The sequence below is a fragment of the Pan paniscus genome, chromosome 8 (assembly GCF_029289425.2).
Source record: "Pan paniscus chromosome 8, NHGRI_mPanPan1-v2.0_pri, whole genome shotgun sequence".
NCBI classification, from domain to species: Eukaryota; Metazoa; Chordata; class Mammalia; order Primates; family Hominidae; genus Pan; species Pan paniscus.
In genome coordinates, this window is record NC_073257.2 from 74,439,112 (window position 1) to 74,458,088 (window position 18,977).

At 33.2% G+C, this 18,977-nt stretch overlaps 1 protein-coding gene across 1 annotated transcript in view; it reads right to left on the minus strand.

Annotated features, from left to right (window-relative positions):
• RTKN2 (rhotekin 2) overlaps positions 1-18,977 on the minus strand; it is a 76,963-nt gene that overhangs the window by 38,505 nt on the left and 19,481 nt on the right. Inside the window, exons 3-5 of the mRNA XM_008955799.4 lie at positions 9,686-9,744; positions 4,852-4,905; positions 3,356-3,473 (exon numbers count right to left, since the gene is read on the minus strand). Coding sequence (XP_008954047.2) covers positions 3,356-3,473; positions 4,852-4,905; positions 9,686-9,744 — 231 coding nt within the window. The remainder of the gene's footprint in view (positions 1-3,355; positions 3,474-4,851; positions 4,906-9,685; positions 9,745-18,977) is intronic.

Below are 18,977 nucleotides of genomic sequence, written 5' to 3' on the forward strand. Positions count from 1 at the left end.
TTAACTCAGTAGAAAATAAAATTATACCATTCTTTTATGTTTATGTAACATTTAAAATCAGCATTTAACATCAGGAAAATGCAAATTAAAACCACTATGAGATACTACTTCACACCCATAAGGATGGCTATTATCAAAAAGGCATGAGATAAATTGTTGACGAGGGTATGGAGAAAAGGGAACCCTAGTACACTGCTGGCGGAGTCATTATGGAAAGCAGTATAGAGGTTCCTAAAGAAATTAAAAAGGAAACTACTATATGATCCAGCAGTCCTTCTTCTGGGTTTATACTGGAAGGAGTAAAATCATTACCTTGTGAAGTTATCTGCACTCCCCTGTTCATTGCAGCATTATTCACAATAGCCAAGATATTGAAGAAACTATAAGAATGCAGCATTATTCACAATCGCCAAGGTATGTCCATCAATGGTAAAACAGATAAAGAAAATAAGGTACGTGTGTATACACACACACAACGGACAACCATTCTGCCTTAAAAAAGGAGATCTTGCCATTTGCTACAACACGGATGAACTTGGAAGATATTAAGTTAAATAAGCCAAGCATAGAAATAAAAATATTGTGTGATCTCAATTATATATGGAATATTAAAAAAAAAGAGCTCAAAACCATAGAAATAGAGAAAAAAACAGTGGTTACCATGGGCAAGGATTGAGGGAGAGGAAATGGGGAGATATAGGTCAAAGGACACAAAATAGCAGATATGTAGGATGAATAAGTTTAGAGATATAATGTACTGTAAAAACATGAGGTGAATGTTAATAAAATCATGTTAGAGATTTTTGTTAAATAGATTTTAGCTGCTTTTGTCACAAAAAGTAACTATGTGAGATGATAGATGTTAAACTGTTTGATTATAGTAACATTTTACTATTTATATGTATCCTGTAACATCGTGTTATAAACCTCAAATATACACAATAAAATTTCTTTTTAAAATAAATAAAAGACTGCAGGGGAGCCAAGAGAAGATTGCAAAATCTCCTCAATAAGTGCAAGGTTTATGGGGAAAAAAATAAGAATTTGGAATAAGTTTATGTTAATGTATGTTAATGAGACAGAATCTCTCAGTGTTTATTTAGCATCTAAATGGCCTGAGAGAGTTACCGCAACTTTCACAGATATCAGCTTCAAAACTAGGGCAATCTTAACTCAATTTAACCAATATATACATAGGCATGTTAAAGAAAGCATAAAATACCCTGGTCATTTTGTTGCCAATACTATTTCTCCTTGTCATTCCTTTAATACATTTTTAAGGTATTTATATGTGTAATTTTCTGAAATGACTGTTCTTCCAAAAAAAATCTGCTAAACCTTTAGTTTTCATTTCTTCTTTATAAAGAGTCACTTATAGTGCACTCGTCACTGTGTCCCCTGACCCTCCCCCACTTTTGTACCTAATAACTATAAATAACATTTTACTATCTGGTTATATAGGGGAAAAATGTACTTCAAAGCATGAACTCCTTGAGAATGGGTGCTGTCTGGGTGATCTTTGTGTTCTTAATCTAGTATTGTGCCTGGAATGTAGGAGGTATTAGATATATATTTATTAAATAAATATGCAAAATTCTGCAATTTTAGCAAATGTTAAGATTGGCTTTACCCTTTTTCAGACACAACGAACTACCTTTGAACTACCTTTAGCATTAAAGACTGTGGTGGTGTTACTAACAATAAAATATACTTAAGACTGCAAAAGAGGTCCATCAGCAGCAGATGTTACTTGCAGATGGAAGATCCATCAGTTTCAGAGATTTAAAAAATGGAGCACAGACTTTTAAAGATATAAATGGCCAATCTATAGTTTGAAAAAATCCCAGGAATAACTTCCAGCTATTTTTATAGTTTATTATTTGGCAACTTTAAAACATACAGTATTCCTGGTAATGACTAACAAATGTCAATATTTAGAGAAAAACCAGAGATTCATAAATATTGAATACTTATTAAAAACAATCATCATAACAAAAAGCACATTTTTCAACATTTAGAACATTTGTCAGCAGTTATTTTTAGTACAATTTAAAATATTTACAGAATTCTCAAAAAATTATAAATCATGTGTTGTCTTCCTCAGTAACTTCTATTGTTCTTTCCCTGGAAAAAAAAGTCTGAATTTTGTCTCCATGATCAAAACAAACAATAGCAAAATGATGTGAAGAAAAGGGCCCATCAACTGGTAATTTTGGCAGAAAAAAAAGTTCACTAGCAATAGTTGATAATGGAAATACATGTATTCAGATAACCAAGAAAAAAGTAATTTTTTTAGCCTCAATTATATAAGCATTTGGGGATATGTTTTGGATCCTAAATAAATTCCTTTGGTTCAATACAGCTTGTAAGAAGGCCTGAATTACTACTTATAACTCAGAACAATGCATTTTATTTTTCCAGGCTATACTATTACTATGAGACACTGGACCAGAAGCCACAAAATATGGTTTGCTATAGGTTTTTTTAATGTTATGTGAGTGGCAAAACTAGGCCTCTAAAATCTCACCTGTCTAGCTCCATAGCTGAAAACGGCAAAAACCATGCACATGGATTTTTATATTAATAGTTAGTAGCTATTAACATTTAGATCTAAAGATCGTGTCTTTAAAAGTCTAAAATACAAATCCCACACTGATTTAGGCACATAAAACCTTTGAAGGAGGGCAGGAAAAACTATGTTAGTTAAAAATGATTTCTATGGCTACCCAAGGAGTTCCTTCTTGTTCTGTATTATGACCACAATAAAATGAGCCTGTAAAAGAGCAGGGACAATAAAAACAGCCCTGAGATCACCCATTTTTTTTTTTTATTGTTTTGAAGTACATGAAAGAAGTGCACCATAAGAAAAAGAACACCCCAAAATTTCAAAGTGCTCTTCCTATATAGCATGTACTTCAGGACTATCTTGTAAATAAAGTTGCTATACTATTTTAGTATTTCTGCAACCAAATATCCTACATGAGATAAAAATCCTGTTTTATGCTTAAATTCTCTCTATATCAAATAACATTACAGGATATTCTGTTGTATGCATAGCTTTGTTAATAACTGAACTATATTTATTAACAATTTAAAAATGGGTCATATCTAATAAGTCAAATATTTACTGCTAATAGTAATTACAAGATTTCCATTTTTATTTCACATCAGAAAACTGCAGATAGAGAAATGGACTTCTTCTGAACAAAGTAATTTTTAAAATCATATTAAACATTTAAAGATCACTTAAACATTTAAACATAAAATGAATCCAAAGAACCAATAATAAGAACTTTCTTTTAAAAAAGAAGAATTTTAAATTATTTTTATTCTCTGAAGATTAAAAAATACTTACAATATGGTTACATTTTCAAAACATATATCTGTGATTGTTTTATCCACATTCACCACATCAGTATCAAACACATTAGCTCCCATTTTGAATAAACAAAAAATGGCATAGCGTCGTGATCCTGGAGGAAAAATAACAACATATTAAGCAACAATCCATGTAATAAATCATTATGTTAAAATCTACTTGAAAATAAATATTAGGTTAAATATTATTAATAGATTCTTTTCATACATTGTATACTGTAACCCTTAAGTCTTACAGTGACTGTTCTCCCAGTATATAGGAATACCTTACTCAACTAGAACACAATTAAACAAGGAAGCAAAAAATAAAGTTAAATATACAGGCCTCTCAGCAGCCTAAAGAAACCACCAAACTCATAAATTTTATTCCTATTAAACTTCTTAAGCTTTAATTAATAGTAAACTTTATATACACACATGCGCGGGCATGCAAGCGTGCACACACACACTACTACTACCGCTGTCATTTTGGTTTCCAAGTCTATTTAAGAAAAAGATGTTTTTTATTAGAAGAGGTTAAGAGTAGGCACATTAACGACAGCAAAATATTTTCCACCAAACTAACAGCAAGGGAGGAAACCACAAGAAAAAAACAAAACAAAACAATAAAATAGACATGAGAACACAAAAAATATAGCTGCTGGGCCTTTTGATTTGGTGATGTTTTAAAAAGTATTAGGTGATTAAAAGGCTAAATCCTCATTATTGAGAAAATGTAGCTCTTCAGAAAAACTTACTCTCTTTAGTAATCAGAAAGCTTTACTTGATTCCCACATGTATTCCTTTGTAAAGTAAATTATATTTCCTAATTGAATAATAAACACTAACCTGATTTTAAATTCTTCATATAAAACTAATTGTGCTTAATATGATTCAGTTTTTAAAGTACAAGGAACAAAGCTATCACAATAGACAAGAAAGATAAAGTATTATCATATCTTTCCTGCTTTGCCTCTAATAGCTAGAAATCATTCGAGGTTAATTTCCATGACCTAAGCAATACACGGATTTGTAAAGACTGTATAAAACCATAAAATATTGAAGGAAAAAAATCAGATCAAGCTAAAAATCTTTCCCTATTTCATCCTGTTAAATAACCTGAAGTAATGAAATAAGGCAGAAAAATCTTCCAGATTCTGGTCAAATACAAGAAATGTTGGCTTTACCTTTATTCGCTAAACATTTTCTTTTGTTCTATATTTCCCTTCCCCCGTTCCCACTCTGAACCCGGTACTTACTGTCCTAGCACTGGTTCCTATCAACAACTAAAAGTACACTACATATGCACTATATTAATTAGTATCAAGTGACTGCAACATATTTATATTAAAAATCAGAAAACAGTTCAAGATGCTGCTTATTCTTTCAAATGACATCAATTTATTTCAGCAAGGAAGCAGTCTTTTTTCTCAATAATCAGATACACTACATACTAAAGAAAACATTTCAATTACCAATTAAAATCATACATACGTTCTTTATTGCTGAAGTGATCAGAGTCTTTCCACATTAGTGGTATTCGAATATCTATAAAGAAGGGAAAAAGAAATGACAAGTAATAATTTTGGTAAGTTTTATTCTTTACAGTGACCTGAAACTCTGCATTCCATAATAATTCTGACTACTATAGCTAAAATAAAGTGTTATTTAACAGCACATTTTCTAGACATTGTTTATAGTTTGTACTTTTAAAAAGTTAATCCGTGAAATTTTTGTGAGGTAAAAATATATTCTTCTTATAAAAATAACTGTTCTAACTCTATATATATCTGTTTCTTCCTTACTGATTATGACATCTTTATCATATATGCCATTCTGAGTAAATGTCTGTTCCTTGGCTATACTTTTATGAATTTGAATCATTTATTAATTACTGTCTAGCTAAATACCAACACCATACTATTTTTCTTTTTTTTGTTTTTTGACAGGGTCTTGCTCTGTTGCTTAGGCTGGAGTGCAGTGGTGCCATCATGGCTCACTGCAGCCTTGAACTCTAGGACTCAAGCAAACCTCCCACCTAAGCCTCCCATGTAGCTGAGATTACAGGTGTGTGCCATCTGTTGCCCAGGCTGGAGTGCAGTGGCACGATCTCAGCTCACTGCAACCTCCACCTCCTGGGTTCAAGCGATTCTCCAGCCTCAGCCTCCCGAGTAGCTGGGACTACAGGCATGTGCCACCACACCTGGCTAATTTTTTTCTATTTTTAGGAGAGATGGGGTTTTACCGTGTTAGCCAGGATGGTCTTGATCTCCTGACCTCGTGATCCGCCTGCCTAGGCCTCCCAAAGTGCTGGGATTACAGGCGTGAGCCACTGCGCCCGGCTGCCTAATTATTATACTTTTTTTTTTTTTTTTTTTTGTAGAGACAGAGTTCACTATGTTTGCCAGGCTGTTCTTCAACTTCTGGGCTCAAGCAATCTGCCCTCCTTGGCCTCCCCAAGTGCTGGGATTACAGGCATGAGCCACCATGCCTGGCAACACTATACTATTGTTAACTATTGTACCTTTATAATATACTTACAAATTTGTTAGATATATTTCTTTTTTGAAAACACCTTACTCTTACTTGCTAATTTCTTTATATAAATTTTAGAAAAAATTTTGTCAAAATTTCCCTTTCCCAAGTGTTTTATTAGTATTCCATTATCCAAATTAATTTGGGAACTGATAACTTTATAATATTCTATCTTTACACAGAATAGCATAATAATTTGTCTTTACATTTTTATTAAGGTTATTCTTGAATAATTAATATTTTTGTTTTTTGGAGGTTTTCTTGTAAAGGGTATCTTTTTGCTATTATATTTTCTAATTAGTTATTGTTGATTTTAAGATAAACTACCACTTTTTGTATATTTATCTTGAATCCAGCCACTTTTACTGAATTCTTTATTCATTCAAATAGTGTTGCAGTAAATTCTCTTAAGTTTTGTAAGTCTACAATCTATTATCTTTTTTTTTTTTTGAGACAGCGTCTTGCTCTACCACCCAGGCTGGAGTGCAATCATGCGATCTCACTGCAACCTCCACCCTCCCCTACCACCCCTGCCCCCGGGGTTCAAGTGATTCTCCTGCCTCAGCCTCTGGAGTAGCTGGGATTACGGGCATGCACCACCACACCCGGCTAATTTTTTGATTTTCAGTAGAGACAAGGGGTTCACCATGTAGGCCAGGTTGGTCTCGAACTCCTGACCTCAAGTGATCTGCCTGCTTTGGCCTCTCAATGTGCTGGGATTACAGGCATGAGCCACTGTGCTGGGCCTACAATCTATTATCTTCAAACAGTATTCAATTTATCTATTTATTTACTTTTTAAATTTTATTATTATTATACTTTAAGTTTTAGGGTACATGTGCACGACGTGCAGGTTACATATGTATACATGTGCCATGCTGGTATGCTGCACCCATTAACTCATCATTTAGCATTAGATATATCTCCTAATGCTATCCCTCCCCCCTCCCCCCACCCCACAACAGTCCCCAGTGAGTGATGTTCCCCTTCCTGTGTCCATGTGTTCTCATTGTTCAATTTCCACCTATGAATTTATTTTCAATAGTTTCATCTTTTATTCTTATTATTTTAGCTAGAACTTCTAAAATTGTTAAATTATATTGGCATAACAGACATTGTAATTTTGTTTTTGATTTCTATGAGAATGCTTTATTGTTTTGTAATTATGACTTGGCTGATATCCTGCCAAAAAGTCCACTTCTTCTTGCTTGACCACAGCTGCTGACTCATTTCATTTCACAACTGTACTTATTCACAGCTGTTCTTGCTCTGTTAGGATTAACAGAGCATTAACTATTTACACTATCATGGGAGGGACATGGATCCTGACTTCCTTTGCTGTACACCCACAACCTGTGGGTCAGCCTTCTTCTATCCCATGCCGAAGAGAGGAGGGTAGATATCAGCTCCACAAGAGGAGAAGCTGGATACCGATTTTCCAGGTAGTCTTGTGCTCTTCAGATAGCAATGGATTTGTAACCCATCAACTCTATTTCTGAATTCAGCTTCCAATGATAGAACTTCCTTCCAGATTCTTGCAAATGGCTCAGTTTCAGTTTACAGTACTCTAACTTTTGTCTTGTTTTATGTCTTCATTGCCATTTTAATGGTAAACTGGGAGAGTCATAATAAGACAGCTGACTTGATGCTATCAAGTCCCAGAAGTCTGTCTATCATTTTCAAAAGTGAAAACTAAGGTACTTGGTGAACTGATTTGGTTTATTCATTAAATTAGTAGTCGGTGACTAAGCTAATTACCACAATATAATTACGGTAAATACTACATTTACATATGGTAAATATTTGATGTTCAGCAGAAATAATAAATTTGTGATTTAGTTTCATAAAGACCTGGCCAGGGACTGGTGTAGCTGGAAACAGAAAACCCAGGTATTTTCTGGCTATCAATGTAATCTCAAAACATTATGAAACTTTGTTGCAAATATTCATCTTTACCAAAACAAAGGTCACATTTTCATCCCAATATCAAGAGAAAATGGATTTATAAAGGTGAATTCATTTTTTATTTTGTTTTTACAAACACATACAAGATATAATTAAGTCTAGGCAAAGATGAAAAGACATTACGTAAGTATCCGATTTTCTCAGAGTTTCCGTTCCTTAATTTAAAATTATCTTTTGGAAAGAAGAAACACATGCAGAAATAAGTTCAATTTTTACACTTGAGTAATTGTGGGCAGGAAATAGTTTTTTATTTTATTTTAAATACTTTTACTTGAGCCTCCTTCTAAATGTACAGTTATTTCTAATATTATGAATTGCTACAATCAATAAACTGTTATGAAATGACAATAGATGTTGACTATCATGGCATTTGAGTGTTTAACAGCAACTTAACATATGTCATTTATATACTGAGTGACACTATATTAGAAGCAAGAAATGAAGGATATGTTTAGTTTTTATAAAATCTCAAAGATCTATAGTAATTTATTCACAAAAAATTTATTGCACATAATGAACAATACCACATAAAAATACATGTTTGATAGCAAAAGAATACAAGGATAAAACATGTTTTGTTTTGTATTATAAAGATAAAAACAAATATAAATAACTATAAAACAAGCAACAAATTTTTACATATTCCAGTTATTTTCTGAAGAATATTTTGCTTAGCTGAATGCAATTCTTCAGATTTTGGCCATTTATGTACTTTGTAAAATGTAGGTCTACCGTCCTGTGTGATAATTTTGTTTATCCAGAAAAATATTACTAGAAACAGTTCCTTAGGTGACAGTACCTCAAATGTAGCAGCAGGCTCTCTAGTACAAGACTTTTAGCCAATAACCTAGTGATTACTTAAGGACCAATGGAGGTATATACTATTGTTTCAAAAATGTACTGATAAGAAAATATTTGTAAAAGTGCATTATCTGACTAGTGTACACACGAGTCAGCCATGTATTCATTTCAATCTGTGGCATCTCCAAGCCCCCACTTTGGAGAAACTGAGACTGCACAGCATAAGTGCCATCTAGTGGTGAAGGGTCTCCTAACTGCATTAGGAATTGAGAGAAAGGAAACATCCTTTCTAGTTGGAACGGTAACAGAGATTATATTATATATAGATAAACAAACAGATATTTAAGAGAATGTAGTTATTTCACAAGCTAACTGGGTGTCAGAAGCATGGGTTATGTTGCCAGGACAAGGAGAGAAATGTCTGCTAAAGGCGACAGCTTATGTTTAGGAATAATAGAAGATATGACTAGAAAAAAAATTGGGTCAAAATGGAAGACTGGAGAAAAATGTTTGGTCTTTACACTACAGGCAATGAAGAGCAGCCATCCATCCAAGAGTCACTGAGCAATTACTATGAGCCAAGCACCATGCTAGCTTCTGGGTGTAAAGTGATGACCAAAATAAACATGGTACCAAAACCTCATGGAACTTCTGACCTAGACAAAACATTAAAAACATTATTATAGCTTCTGAGCAGGAAAGGAACAGAGTCAAAAGACTTGGGTTTGGCCCAGCTCAGTCACTTAGCCTCTGAGTCTGTAGAAAATAACAATTACTCTACCTATTTTACAAGACTGCACTAGGGAGAAAACTGTAGAGTATGTAACATATGAAACAGTTTTCTTAAACTCTAAAGTTCTATATCAATGTAGCATATAATGCTGAAAACAGTGTTTTAGAACAAATATTCTGATAGAGGTATGAAAAACAAAATGAAGAGAATGGAGACAGGGCATAAAACAAAATCCACCATGTAGTTACGTTATAGAATTTATTCCGCAATATAAAAGATTCATTTATAGCATACCTGATATGGCAATCTTTCCTTTACATGCTGTTCGTTCTTTACTTTCAAATTTCACATCACTGTCAAAACAAAAAAACTTATGGAAAAAAGATCTTTTCTAATAAGCAATTATTTTAACAGTGTTTCACAAATGTCAAAATATTAAAAGCAAATGCATATCCGTGAATAATAATGACTTCCAGTTAATGTAAACTATTTGACTCAAACTTTAAGATGTTTAGTCAAGTTAGCAAGTTAAAAGAAATATCTGGAGCCACTCCCGATTTTTCATATAAACTTTATATTCCTTGATGACTGTATACTGGTTACTTTACAATGAAAGACTTTTGTGATCATTTATATCTGTAAACAAGATGTACAATATTTGTCCATGTCCCCAGAAGTATAATACCTTAGATCACAATTTCATATATTACATTTCTAACTTATCAGATACAGTGGCCTGGAAAAGTTAATGAACTTCCCAATCATGCAATTTACTGTCCAGGAGTATCTTATCCTTATAGAATCTGATAAATATCCAAAAAAGTACCCTCTGCTGTATAATCATATTTAATATCATATTTAATTTCCCCAAGATTCCAAAGAACTAAGTGTATGTTAAAACAATAAATTAACAAACTAAGATGAGAAACAGAGTAGCTCTGTAGACAGAATAAAATTTAGAGAGAAATATATTACGATTCAAAGGAAATTCTGGGGATATAAGACACTTCCAAATCTGAAGTTGGAATATTTTATTACCATGAAAACTTTAAAAAGATAGAAACAATCCAATCTTTGACTATTTCCCTAATATCCTATTTTCCTAATAAACTGCATTTAGAGATTAGCATTCCATTTACAGGGCAATATTTCTAAGAGTATTCTTTGTATTTTTCATTCCTATTTAATTTGGTCAGCTAATTAACTACCAGCTAATTTAATTTGTTACTTCAAATAAGTGATAAGATGGAAATTTTCCATTTGGATATTGTTTGATTCTAAGAAGGCTTCTGGAGAAAGACTGATGGGAGTTTGAAATGGGACTTTATCTAAGTAATTTTTGGAAGAGGATGACAGCAACACACTGCTTTCAGTAGGTCTGTTAAAAAGACTGCCAATATATTCATTATAATGCATCCAAATTTGAAAACAAATATATCATCCTACTTTTTTGCCCCTTTACTGGATTAAACTCATAAATATATAGGTGACATATATTTTGAATGAGCTAAAATAATTTACTGATGTAAAGTTCGTACGTTTATATGAGATATTTACATAGTATTTATAGAATTATACATTAGGTATGACTAAAATAATGCAGTATATTTAAAGCCATATATTCCCAGAATTCTACCTAATTACTTTATGGCCATATCTGGTATTAAAACTAGGGAATTCACTCAGTGAAACATACAAATACTCACTGTTTATTTCAAAATAAAGTTTCATTGAATCATAAATTTTAAAAAGAGTGAAGTTCAACATTTTATATTAGTTTGTAATGTCAGAGAAGATTATCTTGCTTATTACTTCCTCACAGAATAAAAAGTTCAATTCAACAGTTCAATTGAACAGTTTATTATCTATTTTGGTGAAATAATATATTGAAAGGCCCACTAGAAATCAAACACAAATCTCAATTTCTTCAAACTTGTGCAAGAAATACAATACAAACATAATTGGTTGGCATTTGAAAGTAATATTTCTGAAAATGCCTATATGAGCAATGCATAATATAAATTCTTAAAATACTTATTTCAGTGAAAAAGTACAAGGAAGCTCAAATATAGTGAGTAACTTAAGTATTATGGAATAGGTCACAGATTATTCTAAAGTTGAGATCCATTAGGTATTATTAAATTGGATTAAATTTGAGGCTTTGGCAGGCGAATGAAATTCTGAAATACTAGAACTACCAAAAGCAAACTTGATGAATATTTACCAAGAAAAATTTCCCCCTTCCAAACTACTCAACTACCTGGCAGAGTATAGCTTTCTCTCCTGCAATTATAAATTATTTGCATAGGCATTTCCAGGACTGGTAAGCAAACTTAGTATACACAAATATTGTCAAACTATAATATAAATTCAATTAACCATATAATCTTAGAGAATTAAGTCTGTCTTTTAAAAAATGAGAGGAGAAAAACTGAAGTAATTCAGCCTCAATTTTCTGAAGCTTGAATTACTTTCAATTCAAATAACAAAACTGCTATTTAGGGTACTAAAATGTGATGTTTTTCTAATTAATCCAAATTGACAATGAAATTGTTAAACACTATCTGTCTAATAATGTGCTACTGTAGCTAATAGTTTGCTTAATATAAATACTTGTTCAAAAATCTGCAATATTAATTCTAATTCTGAATGCTAGAATTAGAGAGCCAGCCTGAGGAAATAGCAAATAACCACAAAATTACCAAAACAAAGCACAGCTAGATAATAGTGGACCTTATCCATATGAACCCAGTCTAGAGCATTATTTTGGCTGAGATTTGTAAATGCTAATTTAAAAGACAGAGATAAACATATAAAAGACAAAGTTAATTTTTATTACTTATATTTCTGCCTGTAGGTAAATAAAATGACCAAAAGAGGGTGCCAATCTGCCACACTGTTGCTCAAAAATTTGTATTAAAATTGACTGAGTAAATACAGATTATCCTACCTTATATTGTTCCAAGCGGGAATTTAAAACAGCATTTCTTTGCCAAAATTAACAAGTTATAATGAGAAATAGCCCAATGATGAAAGCATTTTACATTTTCTTAACGAAGTACTAAAATAATTATAAATGGGAGTCTATTATTTGAAAGCAGGTTATAAAATCCTTTACCTCTGATACAAATAAGTAAAAATTAAAACACTCAAACGTTTAGCATGAAATTTTAACCCATCCTAAAACTATGCTATAAAATTTATAGCTTCATAAATATCTTAAAAATAAAATCAGTAATGTCTTTAAATACAAGTTTTATTATAAAACTAAGAGTACACAATTTTCACTTCCAACCTATACGTTTTCTTTTTTGAGATACAGTACCTGAGCAATGAACAAAAAAACTGGAGGATGAGAGAGTAGGATAATCATACAAAACTCACAAAATTATTTTGGCAATATTAAAAATCACAATTATGTTGAATGACACACATAATTCAGTGCTATAAATGACACCGATTAGTATTGTTTTTACAAAGCCAAATAAAGCATTTCAGAAGTAGGTCAAGAAGAATGAACTGGGTTGAGCAGGGGTTGCGGGGTTGGGGGGTGGTGGGGGCAGTGGGAAGGGCACAGATGGAGGATATTGCTGAAATATAAGCTCCGTGTGTACTTTTTTTGTGCATGGGGGTGGGGCGTCTACTTTGTTCAGTGCTCTATCACCAGTGCCTGGTATTCAGCTCAGTACATTCTAAAGAACTCAATGAATGTTTAGGGACTGTTAAATGAAATGAAATAAGGATACGTTCATTTTGATGGAACAGGCAGTAGATAGGGATTCTAAAGTCTTAGAATTGGATTTTACTCATTATTAACTAATTACATAAGTGGGTTGCTATTAATCTTTTAACCTCAGCATCTTTATCTGTAAAATGGCAAAAAGATTCACTGTCTCACAGAGATACTAAATGAATTAATATTTTAAATGTATCCTATGTCATTCTTCAAAATGTTACACAAATACAAGGATTACTTTCTGAGTATTTATATTTTTGGCCTCAGTATTTAGGTTGGGGCTCACATAGAAGAGGCACTAAACCATTTGTTAAAGTGATCAGGGAATGACTTACCAGTTCCTGTAAAACAGTAGTAGCCATCTAAATCAGATTTTCACACATTCTACAAAAGCCTTCAGATCAACAAGGAAAGCAAATAAAATGACCTATAGTCCACACCAACAGCATAGCTAGAAAACAGAGACTTCTACAAATTTTAATTTACCGTAAATGGGGAAACTAACATCTGAAACCGTCAAAACCAGCTTGTAGAAGCCTTGCATATAAGAATGAGGTGGGCATTGCAAAACACAAGCAATATCAACTTGGGATTTCCCCTAGAAGAAGTGTGAATGGGTCTAAGACCTAGTGGATACCAGAGCACTGGTTCCAGGAGAGGTAAAAGAAAGGGCTCCAAAAGTACTTTGATTCAAAAGTTAAGTCCTGTGAGATACACAAGAATGAGTGAGGTGTCCTTTGGAGCCTTGGCTACGAAGAAAAAGAAGGAAGAAAGTAGACGAAGTTTAATATCCCAAGAAACACTAGTTTCAAACATTAGTATCAAAGAACAGAAAATTAACCAACTAGCATCCCAAAAGACATCATTTATTAAGGAAACTACTCTTCACAGTTCCAATAATAAAAAACATTCTTGAACTAAGAAACCAAATACCGTATTCTCTTCTTAGCCATGGTTTTGCTTTCCATGGTTTCAGTTGTCCAGAGTAAACTGCAGTCTGAAAATATTAAATGAAAAATTCCAGAAATAAATAATTCATAAGTTTTATTATTTTTATTTATTTTTGAGGAAGGGTCTCACTCTGTTGCCCAGGCTGAAGTGCAGTGGCATGATCTCGGCTCACTGCAACCTCCACCTCCCGGGTTGAAGCAATCCTACCACCTCAGCTTCCTGAGTAGCTGGGACTACAGGCACATGCCACCATGCCCAGCTAATGTTTATGTTATTTGGTAGAGACAGTGTTTTACGATGTTGCCCAAGCTGGTCTCGAACTCCTGGATTCAAGTGATCCACCCACCTCGGCCTCCCAAAGGGCTGGGATTATAGTCATGAGCCACTGTGCCTGGCCTAACAATTCATAAGTTTTAAACTGCACACCATTCTGAGTAGTGTAATGAAACCTCACACTGCCCTGTGGGATGTGAATCATCCCTTTGTCCAGTGTATCCATGCTGTACACATCACCTGCTCATTAGTCACTTAGCTGCCATCTAGATTATCAGACTAACTCTCAAGGTATCACAGTGCTTGTGCTCAAGGTCCACAGTAGCCTAATGCTATACCACAATGCCTATGACATTCATCTCATTTAAACTCATCACGAAAGCAATTTATCACCTCACATCATCACAAAAAGGGTAAATATTTTGAAAGAGGGAACACATTTGCATAGCTTTTATTACAGTATATTGTTATAATTGTTCTATTTTATTATTAGTTAGTGTTGTTCATCTCTTACTGTGCCTAATTTACAAATTAAACTTTATCATAGGGGTATATGTATAGGAAAAAACATAGTGTGCATAGGGCTTAGTATTATCTGTGGTTTCAGGAATCCAGGAAGGATGATGGAACATACCCCCTCAAGGGTAAGGGGTCCTGTGATCCCTTCTAGTAACCTTCCACCTGACTTCTAATCACTTGGCTCAGAAAAATCCTACATATTTCATTAGGGAGAAAAATGAACTCCAATTACCCATAGAAAACTACTATAAATAAAAGTAGATAATCAAAACTCTTCATTTGATTAAAATCCTCTACCAACTCCACCTCCAAAAAATATAAAGTAACAAAAACCATAATACAATACTCCAAAATGAATTAAGTGCATTTATACAAATTATTGCAAATATGAAAGAAACCAGGAATCTAAAATCCAAAATTTGAGACTAGTAAAGAATAAACAATAGGCAGATATGCAAAGAGAGGAGAGAATGAGAGGAAAGAACAAGGAGAGAAACTGGAAAAATAAAATCATTTCTGAAATGAACATTAAAATATAAGGTGTCCAATGATAAATATATAGAAGCAAAAGTACACAAAGGGACATAGTAAATGGGAATGAAAAGAACCAAAAGAACAAAAATGAAATAAAGTATTAAAAAAGATCAGAAAGTGATAGACACAGAGGACAGGCAAAGAAGATCCAACGTATATGTAATCAGAATTCTTAAACAGGAAAAACAAAACAATGAGATAGAAATAATATTTTTATATAATTCAGAAAGATGTTCTGAAAATAAAAAAGAAAAATCTACATATCAAAAGAGCCCCAAAATGTGCCAAATGGTCAGCCTTACACACATTCCAGTAAAATAATCAGACTTTAAGATAAAGAAAAGTACTTTCAGTCTCCAGGCAAAAAGTCAAACTCATTTACAAAGGAAAGAAAATGAAAGATTAGATTTCTTAATAACAATATAACAATGGAGCAAAGTCTTCACAAAACTCAAGGAAAGAATGTGTTGGCTAAGGAATTTATAACTAGCAAAGTCACCCTAAAAGTAGAAACACTAAAGAAAAACACCTTAAACATGCAAGAAAGTGAAGAAAACCGTACTCATGTGGAAGAATCTTCTAGCTGATGAACTTCTTCCAAAAGAGATGATTTTGGAAAGTACAACGGAAGAACAAGAAGTGAAAATTATACCTATTTAATTGCATATCAAAGACTAAAGGTGAAGATATGACTATAAGATTATTATGTAAATATTATCCATTCCACCAAAGTAGAAATAACACAACTTGAAAAAAAAAGTGGAGTAGGGGAAATACAATAAGCTCATTGATCTTGACATAGATAGTAGCTGGAAAAAAATGATATTACTAAAAGCAAAAAATCAAAATAGCAGAAGCCTGAGTTAGGCCATTCTTGCATTGCTATAAAGGAATACCTAAGGCTAGGTAAATTAAGAAGAGGTTTAGTTGGCTCATGGAGCTAAGGGAAACACATAAAAAAACTTATAAGAACTAAGGGCATTATATAGTTATCAGTATATAAAGTTTTTTTATATAAAATTATAGTAACTACTATGACTTATAAAATGCTTCCAAAATTTAAGAAAACAGACCACATAGTAAAAGACTAATTATAATACACACAGTTAACATAATATAAAAGAATATTACAGTGGCTGAAACCAGATATATCAGTTATATCAGTAAATATAAAATGTCTTAATTTTCCCATTAAAAGGATTTCCAGATTGGCTCGTAATATAAAACCCAACTCTAGGATGAACACAAGAAACAAGTCTTCAAAGGTGAGTCAGAAAGGCTAAAAATAAGGAGATGGACAAAGATATATGAAACAAATACAAATAAGAAAACAGAGGATGTGATTTTGTTACCAGGCAAAATTCAGGTTCAAAAACATTACCTGAGACAACAACAGAAGGACACTTTATAATGCAAAAGGCTGCAGCTAACAATGAATATATCGCAAGTACCGAATGTACCAAATGTTACAGAGCATCTTCCTAAAGCACAATGTACAGAAGATACGAGGATGAAGACAAGCTTTAATAATAAAAAATCTTAACCTATCTGTTTCAGTACAAGACAGTTCAACGGGTCAAAAAATAAGGAAGGTTACAGAAAAACTAACACAGTCATTAACACAGATCTTTCGAACTCCTTTGGCTAACTTTACACCCTTATAAAAAGAAATGTAACTTCAAAAGCCAATGTGACAGTCATGAAAACAGACCATATTAAGTCATAAAGAAAACCTCAACATGTTCCATAAAGTAGAAAAAATAAAAATTTATTTGATTAAAATGCAATTTTAATCAATTAAAATTCCTCTTTTGGTAATGGCAGAGTAGCTCATGCTGGAGAAATCTTCCCACAGAAAACAATAAAAAATATAGAAAAACTATTTTAAAAACATCTACCTGAAGTGACTGGCATGTGACCAAAACTATACAGAAATTTGAAAAGAATCAACACTGGAAAAAGTGATACAGTGGAAAAAAAAATAATTGATACATGATGAATCTCAAAAGCATTATGCTGAAAGAAAGAAACCTCCACTGTATAGTTCTATTTATACTAAGTTCCAGAACAGGCAAAATTAACCTACAGTGGAAAAAAAAGTCAGAATAGTGGCTGATTCTTGGGGTGGGAACCGTGGCAAGAGCTACTAATTGGAAACTGGGAAGGAGGACACAGAAACACTATCTATCCAAAAAATGTAATTAATTCAAAGAGAAAAAAAGCAAACAGAAACAAATAAGTCTGTTTATGATTTAATAACAAGACCATAAGAAAAAGTTCATTGATATGGTTTGGCTCTGTGTCCCACCCAAATCTCATGTTGAATTGTAATCCCCAGTGCTGGGGGAGAGACCTGGTGGGAGGTGATTGGATCATGGGGGCGGATTTCCCCCTTGCTATTCTCATGATAGTGAGTTCTCAAGAGATCTGGTTGTTTAAAAGTGTGTAGCATTTCCCCATTAGTTCGCTCGCTCTTCTGTCGCCATGTGAAGGAAATGCTTGCTTTCCCTTCACCCTTTTGCCATGACTGTAAGTTTCTTCAGGCCTCCAAGCCATGCTTCCTGTATAGCATGTAGAACTGTGAGTCAATTAAACCTCTTTTCTTCTTAAATTACCCAATCTCAGGTGGTCCTTTATAGCATTGTGAGAACAAAGTAATACAATTATTTCAAGTAATTTTTGAGTACTCTCCACCTATATCCACAGGGATGTACATATATGTGTATATATATGTATACACACACAAAGAACTGCAAAGAACTTATTTTAAATTGTGTCATAAAGAAATAAAATAGATTAGGCTGAACATGGTGGCTCACACCTGTAATCCCAGTGTTTTGGGAGGCTGAGGTGGGAGGACTGCTTGAGGCCAGGAGTTCAAGATCAGCCTGGGCAAGATAGTAAGACCCTGTTTTTACAAAATAAAAAAATCAGCAAGCTGAGAGACAAAAAATAAATAAGTTAGCTGGGTGTGTTGGCATGAACCTGTAGTCCTAGGTACTTGGGAGGCTGAGGCAGGAAGATTACTTGAACCCAGAAGTTTGAGGCTACAGCAAGCTATCATTGTGTCACTGCACTCTAGCCTGGGAGACACAGTGAGACCCTGTCTCTAAAAAAATTAAAAAATAAAAATGAAATAAAATGGACTGGACAGAGGAATAAAACAAATATTAATTGTAGAACCTTAGTGGTAGGTATATGGGTATTCACTGTATAATTCTTTCAACTTTTCTGTATGTTGGAAAATTTTCATAATTTCTGTATGTTAAAAAAGAATTGTAAGGAAATCTTGAACTTGCCTAAGTAGGTTTACTGTCAGTAATAATATTGGTACTGTAATCAAAAACCTATAAATATTGATATAAACTCATGATTTTTTCATCTCTTTCATCACTATGTCCACTGAAAAAGCCTAGAAGCAGTGATACCCCAGGAACCGTGAGCATACCTAGTGCCCAGGTTTGGCATTCAAAATATGATTCACCAGTAAAGGGAGCCAGGTGTCAGAGAAATGGCTGACTCTAGGCTTGGGGCAGGGAAAATATAAAGCAAGAATGGATTGTCTTTTTGTGT